A 14,945-nucleotide genomic window follows, 5' to 3' on the forward strand; every position below is an offset into this window, starting at 1 on the left:
CTGCATCCGTGTCCGTGTCCGTGCCGTCCGGTTGTCCGGCAGACGAAACAACATGTCCAGCAAATGGTCCAATAATGTCAACCGGAAGCAATTTGCTTACGTTACGTACGCTCGCTGTCTGTGACTAATATTTTTTTTCTGTTTTCTTTCCACAAACTCCACTCCGGTTCGGTATCGTTGCAGTTACTAAATTCATCAAAACTGGCATTGCCGACAAGAACGACTACCCGCTGTACTTCGAGAAGGTCATCTACGAGGCGGACATCGACGAGAATGTGGAGATCAATCACAATTTTCTCAACGTCACCGCGAAGACGCACGGCGAAGGTAAGTCTAGTGGGGCATCCTTTCTCTCAAGCAGCTCAAGGACGCGGAGGATTGCCAGAAACAACAAGGGGTTAACACTTTCCGCCGACAATCTTTACTCACACACACACACACAGTTTAAAGTGTACCGCCGTCGATGTTTCACAAATATTTGTATCTTAATTTGGATCGCGCACTACGTTCCTGCGGCAGGATGGCACAACCCGTGGCATCCACGAAAGCGCCTCCGGTAATGGTGATGTATTCACACGGTCATGGCGCTCGGCCCCGGTTTTATCCCAGCGATCCCGGCCATATCGACCCCTGCATCGACAAGTTTTCCGGAGCCACTTCAGCCAGGCAGGGGATGTCGGGAAAACTTTAAGCACTGTTTGCACCGGCGCGCTTACAGCGAGAATCGGGTGCGGCACACGGCACCTCACGGCTTCACGGCTTCAAACGTCGGCACGCCGGCAAGGACGCAGGACGATTCGTGATCTTGAAGTACTGGGTAAACTTTGCCAAAAAGTCATTTTCACGAGCTCGCCGCCCTCCTTGACACGGGAATGGTTTTGAAGCCCTAGTTTCTGGCACGCATACGTGTGCGTGTGTGAGCGCACTTACAAAGAAACTTGCTCTATTATGCTCCGCATTTTTCCTCCACAATCCTTGCGAGCGACGGTCGGATATCATACGGTTGCGCGCCCAAAGACGCCACGTGAAAGTCAGTCAAGTCAAATAACTACATTTGCTGCTGCCATCAAAAGCGAATAGTTTCATGTTTGCACCCGAAGCTGGGCACACGCGAGTAATGGTTTCGCATCGCAAATGAACATGCGTTTTACAAGTCCAAACGGTTCGCTTTGCGCCATGCTCAGCTTGGCGGAAAACCGCTTTTCGGTCGCTCCGTCCCGGGTGAGTTAATTGACTTTTTAGTGTACTTCCAAACCACAAAACACTCCGATTAATGTCGACGATGATCAGCATGATGATGATGATGATGAAGATGAAGATGATGTGTTTCATCCCGAAGTACGGTTTTGGTATCTTGAATGCGGATGAAGGAGAAAAGAACCCAGCCCAGAGCCCACCAACCGTCCCGGGAACGCATTCACCTTGCGCAAGGATGGCTTCCGCGCGGGAGGATATTGTTCATCGCGCTCGCAAATAAGATTTCCCTCGTTCGCCATATTATTTGAATAGCATGCCAACGGCGGGGAAGGAAATTTGTCTACTTAAGCAGACGCGAATAGGGTCGTCGTCGCCATAATGCGTCGCCGTCGAGGCAAGCGAGGCGCACATTGCTTCATCGGCGGTGGCGGTGGCGGCGACGAGAAAAGATGCAAATATTCAACCAAACGGTGGTGCAGGGCGGTGCGAGCGGGTCTCAGGAATGCGCTCCATAATTTCTTCGACACATGGTTGGCAGCCCGTGTGTGTGCTCTAATTTCTTCGCTCATCATCCGCCGTGGAAGCGCCCTCAACGTGGGAGCGCTTTGATGCTTGAACTTCAAGGAAATTTTTCCCATTGCTTAACCCCGGGTGCCCTGTTATCCCTTTAACCTCTGTCCTGAATGCGGGCCGCTGAGAACGAGCATAACCCGGCAATTGTTCTCGCTCCGACCAGAGCTCGGGGAGGGACTCGGATGGAAGCGAAACTGCTTCAAATGGAAATTGGCTAGCTCTCCGTTCGCCGTTCGTCGGTGCCGAGAGTCAATTTATTTGGATTTCATTTGAATTTTGGAGCACTTCCGCATCCGTGGGCCCCCGTGGCAGGCACGACAATCACGCCCGGCTAGGCGCACCGATGGCGGAACCAACAACGGATATACGCCGGGCGGATTGGCACGTGCGTTCGCTGGCACAGAACTCGCGAAATCGAATCGCGGAGCAAACTCGCTTTTTTTCGTCCCCATTATCCTGGGGATCTTCGCCGCGCCCAAGGTTAAACCGCCGACGCCGTCGTCGTCGGACGCAGGTTACCATTAATTCAATCAATTAATCCCTTTCGAATCACCGGCCGAAAGAAGGAGAAAACTTCCGCCCTGTTCGGGAGCTCGTGACCGGATCAAACGGTTTCATTCAATAAGCATAACTTTTCAATCCACTAACCCGCGCGCAAACGCCGGGTCTTAATATGGTCGGACTGGCGGCGCCCGAGGGCTTAGCAGGAAGCAGCAGGACTGTTCTGGAAGCACCACTGAGAAGGATCGAGAAGTTTCTCACGATCGTGCCGCGTGTAATGGGAGCGTCGTAAAATCTTGATCCCACCGACGTGACGGCCACAGCGCCCACGAAACGAGCTTAATCAGTCCAGCAACCGATGCGACAGCGGCAAATGGGTTCCCTCCGGCCACAGAGAGAGAGGGAACAGTGCCCCGGGTGGGACCGATCCGTCAAATTAAAACGTCAACCCCTTTGGCTTTGATGTGGCTAACAAGTGCTACTGCAAGCTTCGGCGTGTTTTCTTTTCCTCGAATTTTGCCTTTCCGTTCCGCTAATGAGCGTACACCACCTGCTTGTGGCACGGGGCACAAAAGGCAAACGGGCCGCACTGGCAGGGGACCGGAACCGGATCACGGGGAGTCGGCCCGTGAAGGATATGTTTACGAGTTTATTAGCCCACGGGACAGACTGGGCCTTGATTAGCTTGTTTGGACGTCATTAAAATGACACAAACATTTCTCGGATGGCGGATTATTCCGACAGGGTCCTGCTTGCCCTCGGGTCATTCACCGAAAGATGTTTACGGCTCTAAATGTTGTTAAAATAATGTGGTTGGTGCAGGCAGTCGAATTTTTAGACTGGAAAACGACGGACAGAATTAAAGGCGTTAGCCGTAACGCGGACAGTCTACATTTTTATACAAACTTTTTAAGACAGTTATCACTTTTAAGCTAGCTTTACTATTAACTGTGCCACCGATCATGTATCAATACAATGTCTATATACTACTTTCACTATCGCCGCGGCGACTTCGAATACGCCCGGTGCGCCATTGACACGTGCCACATAATTATGTTATTATTTACGAAAGAAAGGACTACTCCAAGTTCATATGAAATTCATTCACTCATTCATTCTCCGGACGTCCGCTTCAGGATAAGCTCTCTTGACTTGACTCGGATCGGCTGCTGTTTGTGTAGCGCTAGCGACGATGCTCCCGAGGTGTGTAAGGTGTAGAAATGGTGACGAGTAAATTTGATTTACTCTGCCTTTCTCTCAGCTAGCCTACAACCATAGGCTAGCTTCGTAGTCAGCAGTTCACGGAAACCCATCCAATTAGATACCTACGGTTGGTCCTACGGCTTCAAGTAACCCGGCGGCGGTGGTTTCATGAGATGGATCCAATTCGAGGTGCAGTGTATTAACTTTGTACGATACGCTGGACACCACGGTCCTCGGTTTCTAGGCCTGAGTTCCGTTGCAAGCCCAACACTAGGACGATTATGTCCTGGTTCACGCGCAACCGTCATCTTATGGCAGCAGCATCAAGCCACTACCGCCGAGCACTTGAGAAACTCCGAGCCTCTGAGGCGGGTTTTGAGTCAAGCTCTGGTTCATCAACCGACAGACGATGAGCGCGAGCGGATCTCGTAGAGATTATATTAGTTTACGGCCCGAGTGCAGAAGGCACATCATCTTTCACTGCACATAAATGCAGCGTGGCTATGGTTTCTCCATTACCGGTCGCTTCGTGAGTCACTTTCCGGTGTGTTGTGCCGACATGGTTACAGGAAGGAGTTGAAATTCTAATTAATATAAAAGCAAATCCGTCCCCTCTCGCCGTACTCGTGGCCACGATTCACGGGACACCGGAACCACTTCCGGTGCGGCTGTAAGGCTAAGAGCCCTTTACACAAATTCTTAATTAGTTTCCTACGTATATATACACTTGAAGGCGCCACTGCCGAGCTACTCACCCACACCGTGGATTCTGGGAAAGTTTTATAAATTATTCCGATCGACACGGAGTGGTTCCGGGCGGAACAAGTCAACAATCGTACGGTGTATTCCGGCTCCGCTCGGGACTCGGTTTCGTCAAACTTCGGTTGGTGATTTCCGCTGGGCAAACCGAGCAGCGACCGTTGCAAAACTACACCAACCAGTCTCCGATCCTTTCCGGTTGCTCGCGATTCGCTCGAAGTGTCGGTGCTCCGCTGGATGTTCAGCCCCACGCCGGTGCCTTGATTAGCGCCACCAACAATTTCATTTCGATTTTCATCACCACCCGTGCCCGTGTTCCGCTCCGAAGGGGTCGCGTTTCATAATCTAAAACTGTCGCAATGTTGATGCCGCCGAAATTCCGAAACACTTTTGGGGGATGGGGGAGCCGAGCACCCAAAATCCGGTGCTTCCGGTGGTGCCGCCAAAATATTGCCGCCCAACCGGAATGCGGAAGCTGTCGCTGGCGTCTTTGGCAGGAACGGTTGCAGCCACCGGATTTCGGACCAAGCCACGACTGTTTGGCTGTTGGCCGTTTCCGGACCGAACGGAAGCATCCGCGACGAACTCGGGCGTCTTGACTCGGTACACGGCAAAGGAGCAACGGTCGTCCTCGTTGTCGCCGTTGTCGGTGGCTATTTCTCGAAAGAGCACCGAGCACCGAGTTTCATTTGAGGGATGAAAATATCCCTTTTCATATCCCTCTTTAGCGGCGGCCCACGGGAGCCCACGGTCATGAGGCGGGGTTGGACCGGGCCGGTGGTGGCGAGGGGCGGACCATAACAGATTCAACAACATTCCGAACGACGTACCGGAATCAGAAATGACTTTCTTGCCCTTGACAAATCTCGACTTACGAGTAGATTAAGCGTTATGGTCCCTCGGTCTGCTGGCCTTGGAGACCGTCCCGCCTTTTACCGGTCCTTTTTCCGGTGCGGATCCGGGCGGATAGAGGCGATCCTGGAACGACCGTGACTACCATCGCTCGAAGAACCTGTACATACCATGCCTCGGCCGGGTCTTCTGGAAATCTTTTCACTGGAAAACGGGACAGCACAAGGACAAGGACGATACCTCGCAGCAGGATAAGCTCATTCTCTCTCTCTCTACCCCTCTCACTCTTCAGGAGACTTAAGAAGGAAGTGCAGTAAAGTTTTGCAAAAGTTTGTAATTACGAGAATGTGCCCCGGAGAGCTGTCCTGGCCTGCGGTTCTTGGTTCTCTTTATTTATTTACCGCTGGTTTTTTTGTCCCGCTACCCCTTTTCGCGCGTCCGTCATAAACGATGTGACGATGGGCGGATTAGTGTTTGTGTTACCGACGGCGCCCAAAACCCGCCCTGGCTTTGTTCCGTCGGGGCTGGCTGGGTCGGACCGAACCGTGGCACAGCACAACCAAGCTCCTGTGTAATGCGGTCCCCGGAAAAAGGCTTATGGTTCGTGGGCACACTCACGGACACAGAGAGAACAATTTGGCAAAACGCCCGGAGAACATCAGGCGGGTCGCCGGGAGGTTCGGGTCCGTTGTCGTTTGCACGGGGACCAGCCCCGTGCCGGGTATTAATTAAATGCAAATGGCAGAAAATGAATACGATATTCGGTGCCCAGCATACGAAAACGGTTCCCGGGCCCGGGTGCTCGTCGTATGTGCACGTTGCCAGTAAACACTGTGCGGAGTGGGCTTGGGGAAATAATCACCTCCGGCCCCGGGAACGTGCTGATTATCTGCTGCTGGGCCGTGGTACGTGACAAACATCATCAACATTTGAATCATTAATCATAAATATCTGCAAATATTTACCTCAAGATCATTAACCATCGTGACGGGGTTACTGTTGCGCGTTGCTCGGCAAAATTAGCCATTCACAGGCGAGGCGAACGCCGTACGGAACGGGAAATTAATGAACAATGAACAGCCTGAATGTGTGCCTTCTTCCGGCCCAAAATTGAAACATTGGCACGTTGAGCTCACCCACTCGGAGTCAGATATTAGTTCAAAATGTCTCTTCGCAAGTTGGTGAAATGTAAAAAAAATATTCCCAATTTTTTACTCGAACCTCCGCGTTCCGGGGCCATTTTGTTGACTTTCCCGGCACTCAGCTGCAGGCAGGCTGGCTGGTGACGTGGTGACCACACCCAAGTGCTATCGAATTTTCCACTCCACTTTCCAGTGCGCGACTTTGTTTTTGGTGCGATTTTCACTCGCCACTGCCTTAACTGGAGCAAACTATATCTGCGGAAGATTGTTTTTTTCCCGCTCTCCGTTCTTTGTTTTTGTTACGCGACTCTCCGTCACTCTCCCAACTATATCCCCGTTCCTGTTCCTGTGTTTTTTTTTTCGGCACTCTGTTTCGTCTGCTTTCGAGCACTGTCGTTACCGGCCGATCCCAAGAGTGCCCTCGGCGGGCAGCGGACAGACCAGGGACCGTGTTTGTGTTTCGCCAGCAAAACTAAAACCAACTTTCGCCGGCGCAGTCGGTGTGTTGATTTTCCCAGAGCCCTCTTAAAAAAAAAGAGAAGGAAAACCAACACCCAGAATTCTCGGAAATGACCCAACGAAGGACCCCGGTTGACCCGATTATTTTAACGCTTTAATATTCCTTGGCCCCCGGCGTTCGCCGCCAACGGGCATCGGGTGTACCGGCTGGAGTTATTTGTGTAGGTCTCACCCACCGTTCTTCATCCGAAGGGCGGCCACTGTCTTTCGGCCAGTGCGTGGCAAAAAAAACTGCACGAAATTAGAACGACTTCAGGGCGCCCGGGATGCTGCCTGAAAACCGTTTCATTTAATCAAGCTGAAGGTTCTCTCCATTCGAGGTGCGTGTCAAAGGCAATTGCAGTCCGATAGCCGGGTGCCAAACGGGTCCGAAGCCGTATCCCTATTTGTCGCGAACTTTAAGAAAAGCCACTCCGGTGGTGGCTCATGTGATATGCTAATTTTAAACCCTGGTATCTCGCGCCACTCCACTCGGTGGCATTCAGTGGGCCCGAAACAAAGCTCTCCCCCCATGGTTGGCCTTATCAGGGCCGGAACACCTGATGTTTTCGGCATGATCCCTGGCCCGGGTGTCTTATTTTTTGACAATTTAATCAACGAACTAAAACTTACGCCCTAACACTTCGCCAGCCTTCGCTACTGATGCGTGTCGGTGCGCCGGTGCAGATGGGAAGGACACGAGCGCACACACACACATGTGAGCGATGGCTCACCTTAAGGCGCCAGAAAGCCGTCTCTCCGTCCTGTCAACGGCCGCGATAGTTGATCCCACCCTGGCGCCGCCGCAGTGAACAATGTGCCCGTCCACCGAATGGTAATTTGAAAACTGATTTAAAATGATAATTACTTCATTAACTATTACTTTACATCGCGGAAAATTAATTAAAAGCGAAAGCGGCGAAAGCAAAACGAGCATCCCGTCGCCTCGAGGCACGTCAACGCGTCCACCGACGCGTACGTCGGCCGGAGGTCACCTCCACAGGATGATGATGATGGCGCCGAAAGTAGGTGGCAGATGAGTGTCCGCTCATGTAAGAGTATCCAGTGCATGTAAAGAAGACAAATTGATAATGGCGCTGGAAAATGGTAGCATTTCCAGCCCGGGGCCACGGAGCGTCCGGCTCATTACCGGAGCGACGATCGGCAAACGATGGACGGAAATTGTGTATGGGCGAGGCGTGCCGTGGCCGAGAGCGTAAAATGTAAGTGTTCCCGCTCGATGGCCCAGCCGAACTGTCCCACCCAATCCGTCGGTTTCCGTTCGGCGAACCGATCGATTCGTCGCCCAATAATCCCGCCAAGATGCCGGGCGCGAGAGCATCTGTTTCCGCCCGGATCACGCCTGGCGCCCGACGCCCTGACGTTCCAATTGCTCGCGCCGGCACGTCTGGCAAGTGGCTAAATTGAAATTATAAATCAACAGCCGTCGCCGAGGCGAGGCGGATGCGCGCGGGCGATGGCGGGTCGATGTTTTAATTTAATTAGTTTGATAACGATTTTCCGCGGCCGGCGCGGATCGCCCGGGGCGCGCGTACGAACGTAAAAGCAACGCTCGGGGAAAAGGAACTGGGCCGGGCCGTGGGGTCGATGTGCTCGTGGCGCAAGTTCCTTTCCTTCGCTGCGTAACGGTTATGATGGTAGCATTTCAATTTATTCCGCGCCACCGGAATCGACCAAATCCAATCGGCCAGCGGGGCTGATCCTGGGGATTAAGACCTTACGGAAAGCCAACAATCTGTAATGCTATCGACAATTTGTTACAGTTTCGATTAGCATTTATGACTGTTTAACAATACTTAAACGAAATTGCGAGGCTCTACTGCCGCGACTATTGGAATGCATTGCAAATAATAATATCTTTGATCGTTTGCGATGTTTGTTTTGTTTTTGCATAATTCCATCTCAATGCTTCTAAGTTTCAACTAATTTCGTGCCTGTAGAAAGATCATTAAACAAATTCAAGATTTTTTTAAAATTATTTTCTCAAATGACTAGCTTTAAATTCAATGGAAACAACTAATTGTTTCATCGAACGCTAATGATGGAATGCTGTTAATTAATTAAGGACATCGCCTATAGCTCAAAGTTTGTCCCCATAGCAAACAGCACGCTGCGACCCTGTGTTCGACAAATTGCCTGCGATTGTTACGGGGGCCTTGAAATTTGCCACAAGGCTTTCCGCTGAACGCCGCATCATTCGCCGAAGACCACGCGCCAGTCAAGGCACGGTCTTTGGTCTTCCTTTTTTTAATTTTGAATCCCGGACGGCGAATGGATGGTGTCACCACAGTCGACGCCGCCATCCATCAACTCTGGTCCGGCCCGAGAAACAGGAGGAACCCGCGGGCACCAGATTTCGCAGCCAGCGCAAAATCGGTTGCCATTAATTAAGTATGCAATTATAATAATGACAGAGTATTACAATCATTTAATTAAATGTCTTCACCTGACGCACAAGGTGCCGGCGGCAGTGCCTTCGGCTCCGCCCAGACGGACGCCTGTCATCGCCGTACAAATTGCACGTCGCTTAATTCTGATTAAAATGGCATAATTTATTTTATTTACATTTGCATTTATGTCCCCGCGCCGCGATGCACACGCCAGCCAGCCGGGCCAAGTTTGAGGTTTTTTCGAACAACCGCCTTAGCGCCTTAGCGCCTGGAACATCAAGATGTTGGCAGGCATTAATAACGCCGTCGCCACCGCCACCCGAACCGTCTGGCGTCTTGCTGAAACGCTTCCGAACACTTTCTCGCCAAAGAGGCCAACCGCAGACGCCAGCCTCAACCATCGGTTGGCAGTTCGGTCGGTGTCACTGAAGGCTCCTTCGTGGCGACGACGAACAACGACGAGCGGTCTAATGAGCCGGGCGCTAAGCAGTGGTCGTAGAAGATTGCAGAATAATACGAGCAATCAAGTGTGAATCTTTTAGCTGGCTCCGGAGGCGGCGGCGGCGGCGCTAGTGGACCCGCGGATCTCGGGCTCCGTAAAATCCTTCACAAAACGACTCATTTCCCGTTACGCCGCGTTATGGTTACGCCGTATAATGTTGTGGCGTCGTTTGATGGCGTGCGCTTCGCGTGCAACGACGCCACGTCGGGACAAAACTAATTGACGGAGACCGGAACCGTATCCATCATCATAAACGAATTAGCGGAAGTGCAGTGCGCAACCACACCACCCGGACCACGGCGGACGAGAGGAACGAGCCGGGAAAGTTATGGAACATAAAAACACGCAAAGTCACGCGGACACCGAGCGCCGCGGTTCGTAGTGCTGGTGAATAATTGCTAACAACCGTAAGTTTCCCGGTTCTTCTCTACGGTGCTTGTAAAACAAGCGCCCAACAGCGCCAGACTACAACAAGTGGCTCCGCTTGAGATGAGCCAAAAAACTCATTACAACTCAAATTTCACGAGACGATGCCGCCGTCCGCCAAGCGGCAGCTAAATGGCTGCCAAATAGCTTTGACTTCTTTGGCGGTTAATTTGAAGCTTTCGGTAGCGGCCATAATCCAAATCTTGTACCGTAACATAAGCAGAATGGTTGAAATGTCTCCCGGCTCCAAGGTGACAAGACGGGCCTCCAAGGGGGGCAGCATAATCCGGCCGGCTCATCTTCCCGAAGCAGTGCCCCACTCACCGGGCGCGGCCACTGGTAAACTTGTACCTTTTCTACTTGACGGGCACCGTTTTTTGGTTTTTGTTTGCTGTCGCACCGGGACACCGGGATTTTGTTCGAAACTTTTCGGAGTGCCGTCGGCCGAAAACCGGCCGAATCGCAAAACCATTCGATCCCCGCATTCCGGCTCCGGCTTCGTGGGGCCCCCCGAGGGGCTCACAACGAAACACGGGACCAAAATTGTCAAACGGCAACGAATGGGCGTAATGGAGCCGGGAGTCGTCCGGGAAACTGAGAAGACCCGGGCGCAAAACTTTCATCCCCGGGCTCGCTCATCAACTTTTAATTTCTGTTGATCCGACCGCCCACCGACCGCCCCGGAGGCGTCGGTGGCCATGATGAAACTTTTGGGACACCGTGTCGGACAGCAACATGCGGTGTTTCGGCCGTCCACCAATAAAGCACGTGTACGGTACGGGCGGTGGTACGGGCGAACAGAATTTACCGACGATGTCCTCATTTTAAAACCATTTGCACGCCACGCGCCAGGCCCGGAATCTTTCCCGGCAGGGCGCAAGATGTCAGCGCGGGTAAAGCAGGAAACGACACGACCAGTCACAAGTGATTACTTTTTAAAATGGCGGCCAAAACTTTCCGTCCTTAACAACGTGTGTCCTGCAGCAGCAGCAGCAGCGGCAAGTATGCCGCATCGCCCGGATGGGCTCGCAAATTGCCTACCGCAAGCGAGCCGCCTTCGTTCCCTTAAAGACTTGTTTCGTGTTCAGAATATCCTGTTCCGGGCCGGGGCTCCCAAGCCGGGCTTATCAGCAGCACCGGCGCCTCACACTCCGGTGTTCGGTTTCCGAAACTTGAAATGTTTCGAATTATGCTTTCGGGGCCACTATTTATTGCAAAAGAAGATGGCGAAGGCGTCCGGGCCGTGCTTCGACTTTCGGTGGTTTACCGAAACTTGGGTTTTTTCTCCTTTCTTAATCTACGTCAAAGTTTTCTGAAGCATTAGCTTCAAGTACTTTGCTTGGAACTGGGCTAGCGATAGAATTCCGCTGTCGTACCTTCATTCACTCACGCGTAAACATGTGTTTGTGTGGGTTTGTCTGGTAACAAATAGTAACTGGGACCGCCACCGACTCGAACGCAGCCACACCCTGCCAGTACAATCGGGACCCCCTTTACTGTCTGCAGTTTGCTGGCAGCCAACTGCCACGTCTTCGCCCGCTCTTCGGTGGCGCAGGAAGGATGAAAAACGATTCGTCTTTTTTTGCTCCACTTTCTCGACTCGCCCACCGGAACATGCGGTGCGTCTTGATGGGAAAGTTTGACGGAAACATATTTCACCAGCAGCCAGCCAGCCAGCCAGCCAGCCGAGCCTTAAATGTGCCGAACGGAACCATTTACGATTATTTATTGCCCTCTCGGGGGTGCCCCAGGACTGGTTTGGGGGGGGGGCGGAAAATATAGGAAAAGACATTCTGCTGCTCTGCGCGCGCCTTCGACACGGGCAGCTCACATGATACTCCGCGCCAGGGAGGACGAATTACTTTCGCCGCCAACCGACACCAACATACAGTGCAGTGGAGAGACACAGAGACTGCCTGGCGCGCCCCTGGCCCCAGGCCGGATCGGTCCTGGGAGAGCACTTGATGCGAGCTAATGCCTGATGATGTTTGCGATAATTTAGGTTTTATCGCTCACGAGCACCAAAACTTTGTGCCCGGCCAGTCCCGGCCGCTTCCCGGGCGAAGATTAACAGCTTCCGGATGGTCGGTCCCCGGCGGTCGAAAGGGAACGGATTCGGGGCCGAAGCCACCGTTCAATGAACGGCTAATGGAGAGTGAAACTTACTCCATCGCCATCTTAATTATTGATAGGCCATAAGTCATGCGGACCCATTATGCCCCTTGCTGAAGGCCCGGCAACTTGTAGGTTGCCCGTGGTACGGTGCCACCCGTTGAAACTTCATCACACCACCACCACCACCAATCCCCAGCGTCCGCCATTTTGCGCCCGATTTTTCGGTCGTTAAAGTGGCACCGTTGTGTGTTGTTTGTTCTTTAATCCCCCACAAGTTTCGGGCCACCAAATGTCGAAGCGGCCGTTATTCTGCCGGTCTGCCGTCTGCGGGCGACAAATCAACCAATTTTCAAGCCCACCAAAACGAAAAAGCACTCAATCTTCGTGGAGCATGGCGCGCTATCTTATCAATCGGGGCACCCAACGCAGAGGGACCGTGGACCTCCACGAACCGTGGCAGTGTGCCCGTTTTCTGCCCGGTTAGCCAACATTCCGGCAGCCCTGCCAGGGAAAGCTGCCGGAACACGACCCGGCCACGCCGACAACGAAGATTACATTATTTGACTTTGTCTTTTGAACTCTGAAACCTCCAGGAAGAAGGGCAAAGTGCGAGGGAGAGAGGCGAGGAGTAGGGAACTAGTGTCGGGAGGACTTCAACTTAAGACCCCCACGAAAAGCCTGTATGCCGCGCGTAACGTACATTGACGTCCCTTTTGGCTTCTTCCATCGAGAAGGCTGGATTTGGGGACATTTTGAAGAGCCACTAAAAATCACTTGTCCCCAAAACGAGGAACTGGAACAGGAAGAAAGGAGGAAACGGTATTTAATAAATAAAACATGGGTGAAGCTTTGGTCCCGACACTTTAAGCTTCTCCGTGGCTTCGCTTTCCCAAGGCCAAGACGAACGAAAAGGCATTCGTCTAAAAACATGAACCGGCGCAAGAAAGCGTAAGCGTTTGGGGTGACAAGAAAGCATCTGAAATAGAAGATTGATTTTGCCAGAACTGGTCGACTCCATTGCACCGTAATGGTTCATCATTCGACAAGCAAAGCGGTGGCCACGAGCCGGCGAGTGAACGAAAATGATTCAACAAATTATCAAACAACGGACGGAGCGAGTCTGCAAGCGAGTTCTCGTCCCACTAACGACGAGTAAAACGGTCGGAAATCCGTGGACTGATTGAATGATAAACCGGTGCCTAATTGGCCCGTAATGCCGCGCGGATCCTGCCCAGGAGTCACACCGTCATTAACCGAAGAAATTTCCGTTCGTGTCCGTCCGGGGGCTCAGTTGGAAATTGGCGCCGTTTCATAAATTAGCCGCGCCGCTAATCCGGGTCGATGACGACGTAATCTATTAGCGACGCCCGGCTCACTGCGGGAGCCGGATTGACACACGACGACGAGACGACCGATAGAACGCTGGTTTGCGAAGGATTACGCTGCTTTCTGCGAACTTACTTCGATACAACCACAGCCCTAAAAACGGAGCCCCAAAATTACCGAAAACATCGTGCTGAGGATGTGTGCCAAGGATTAATCCCTACGATACGGCCGTGGTGCACCGGCACCGGCCTTGGCGTGGGTTTGGCGAAAACAAACAAGCTGTTAAGCGTGGCACGATTCAATCAGAAGTTGCTACCTCTAATCCTACCACCGCCAAGGCGCCAACTTCGTACGAGCTTTGCCAGCGAAGCCACCGTTCTGTGTAAAAATGTTTGCCTGGGACACAAGTCGGCCAAGCCCAAAAATCAAATCAAAGTCAACAACCCAGTGAACCCAGCGGTTCATGCAGCGTGGAATCGTTCGGTAATTAAACTCCGGACCGGGTTACCCAACTGCCCAAGGCCAAACACCTCGGCCAGATCCACGGTATATCCAGCTCCTGTCCTGTGAGTCTTGAGTATAATTTTATTCATTTCTGCAAAACTTTCAACCTTCAGACATGTTGCTGTCGGTAGGAAGGGGTTCCGTCAAGCGTTATCTCCCGCAACTCCCGGCACTGGCTCTCGGTTTAACGAGAGAGTTTCCCAAGAGTGTTCGAGTTCGAGAGCAGCGCACAATCAAATCTGTCTGATTATTCCGATGCTTCGCAAAACTTGACTCCCGGCCTCCCGCAATCCTCACCGCATTCTGACTAGGATGGGTCAGGATCATGTGGTGTGGTCCGAAACAGCATCCGCAAGAAGTTTAGCCCGGACCCGGATTGAAATGCTAGGGCTGCTGCTTTGGACATTGTTTTCTTCCGCAAACGATGAGTGTGTGAATATTTATGCCGTTTGTGTATGGAAATCGGAATATTCATGACGCTCCAGCCCGGGGAAGTTGTTTATGGGCCACTTTTATCCGTTTAGCACAAGTTTTGGGCCGCTTTAGTCCATCTTTCGAAGAGGAGATCCGAGGAGGAACGGCCAGGAACGGCCGCCCTACACCGGCGGCGGACCCTGTATCCGATTAGTCATCCAATTTTGCGAGTAACGAAATTCTGGTTCCACAGATCATCGTCACCCGGCGCGTCATCCGTCAGCGACGTTGTTGGTTTTGATGGTTTTTGTTCTGTTTGTTGACTTGGAGAGGCAACATAAAAAAGTGTCCGACACCGGAAGGCGATAACGACGCCACTGTCGTGACAACCGGAAGACAAATGGTTGACATCGCAACGGTCGCTCAAATTACTATCCCCAGCGCCCAGCGCCACAACGATCGGTCATGGCCGATGGTGTGGGCCAAAATCGGGCCACAAACAAATCAACTTGTATGCTCACG

At 52.2% G+C, this 14,945-nt stretch overlaps 1 protein-coding gene across 1 annotated transcript in view; it reads left to right on the forward strand.

Moving 5' to 3' along the window:
* LOC128274670 (neural-cadherin-like) overlaps positions 1 to 14,945 on the forward strand; it is a 105,235-nt gene that overhangs the window by 55,992 nt on the left and 34,298 nt on the right. Inside the window, exon 2 of the mRNA XM_053012938.1 lies at positions 184 to 327. Within this exon, the coding sequence (XP_052868898.1) occupies positions 184 to 327 (144 nt within the window). The remainder of the gene's footprint in view (positions 1 to 183; positions 328 to 14,945) is intronic.

Source organism: Anopheles cruzii, chromosome 3 (assembly GCF_943734635.1).
Source record: "Anopheles cruzii chromosome 3, idAnoCruzAS_RS32_06, whole genome shotgun sequence".
Classification (NCBI taxonomy): domain Eukaryota; kingdom Metazoa; phylum Arthropoda; class Insecta; order Diptera; family Culicidae; genus Anopheles; species Anopheles cruzii.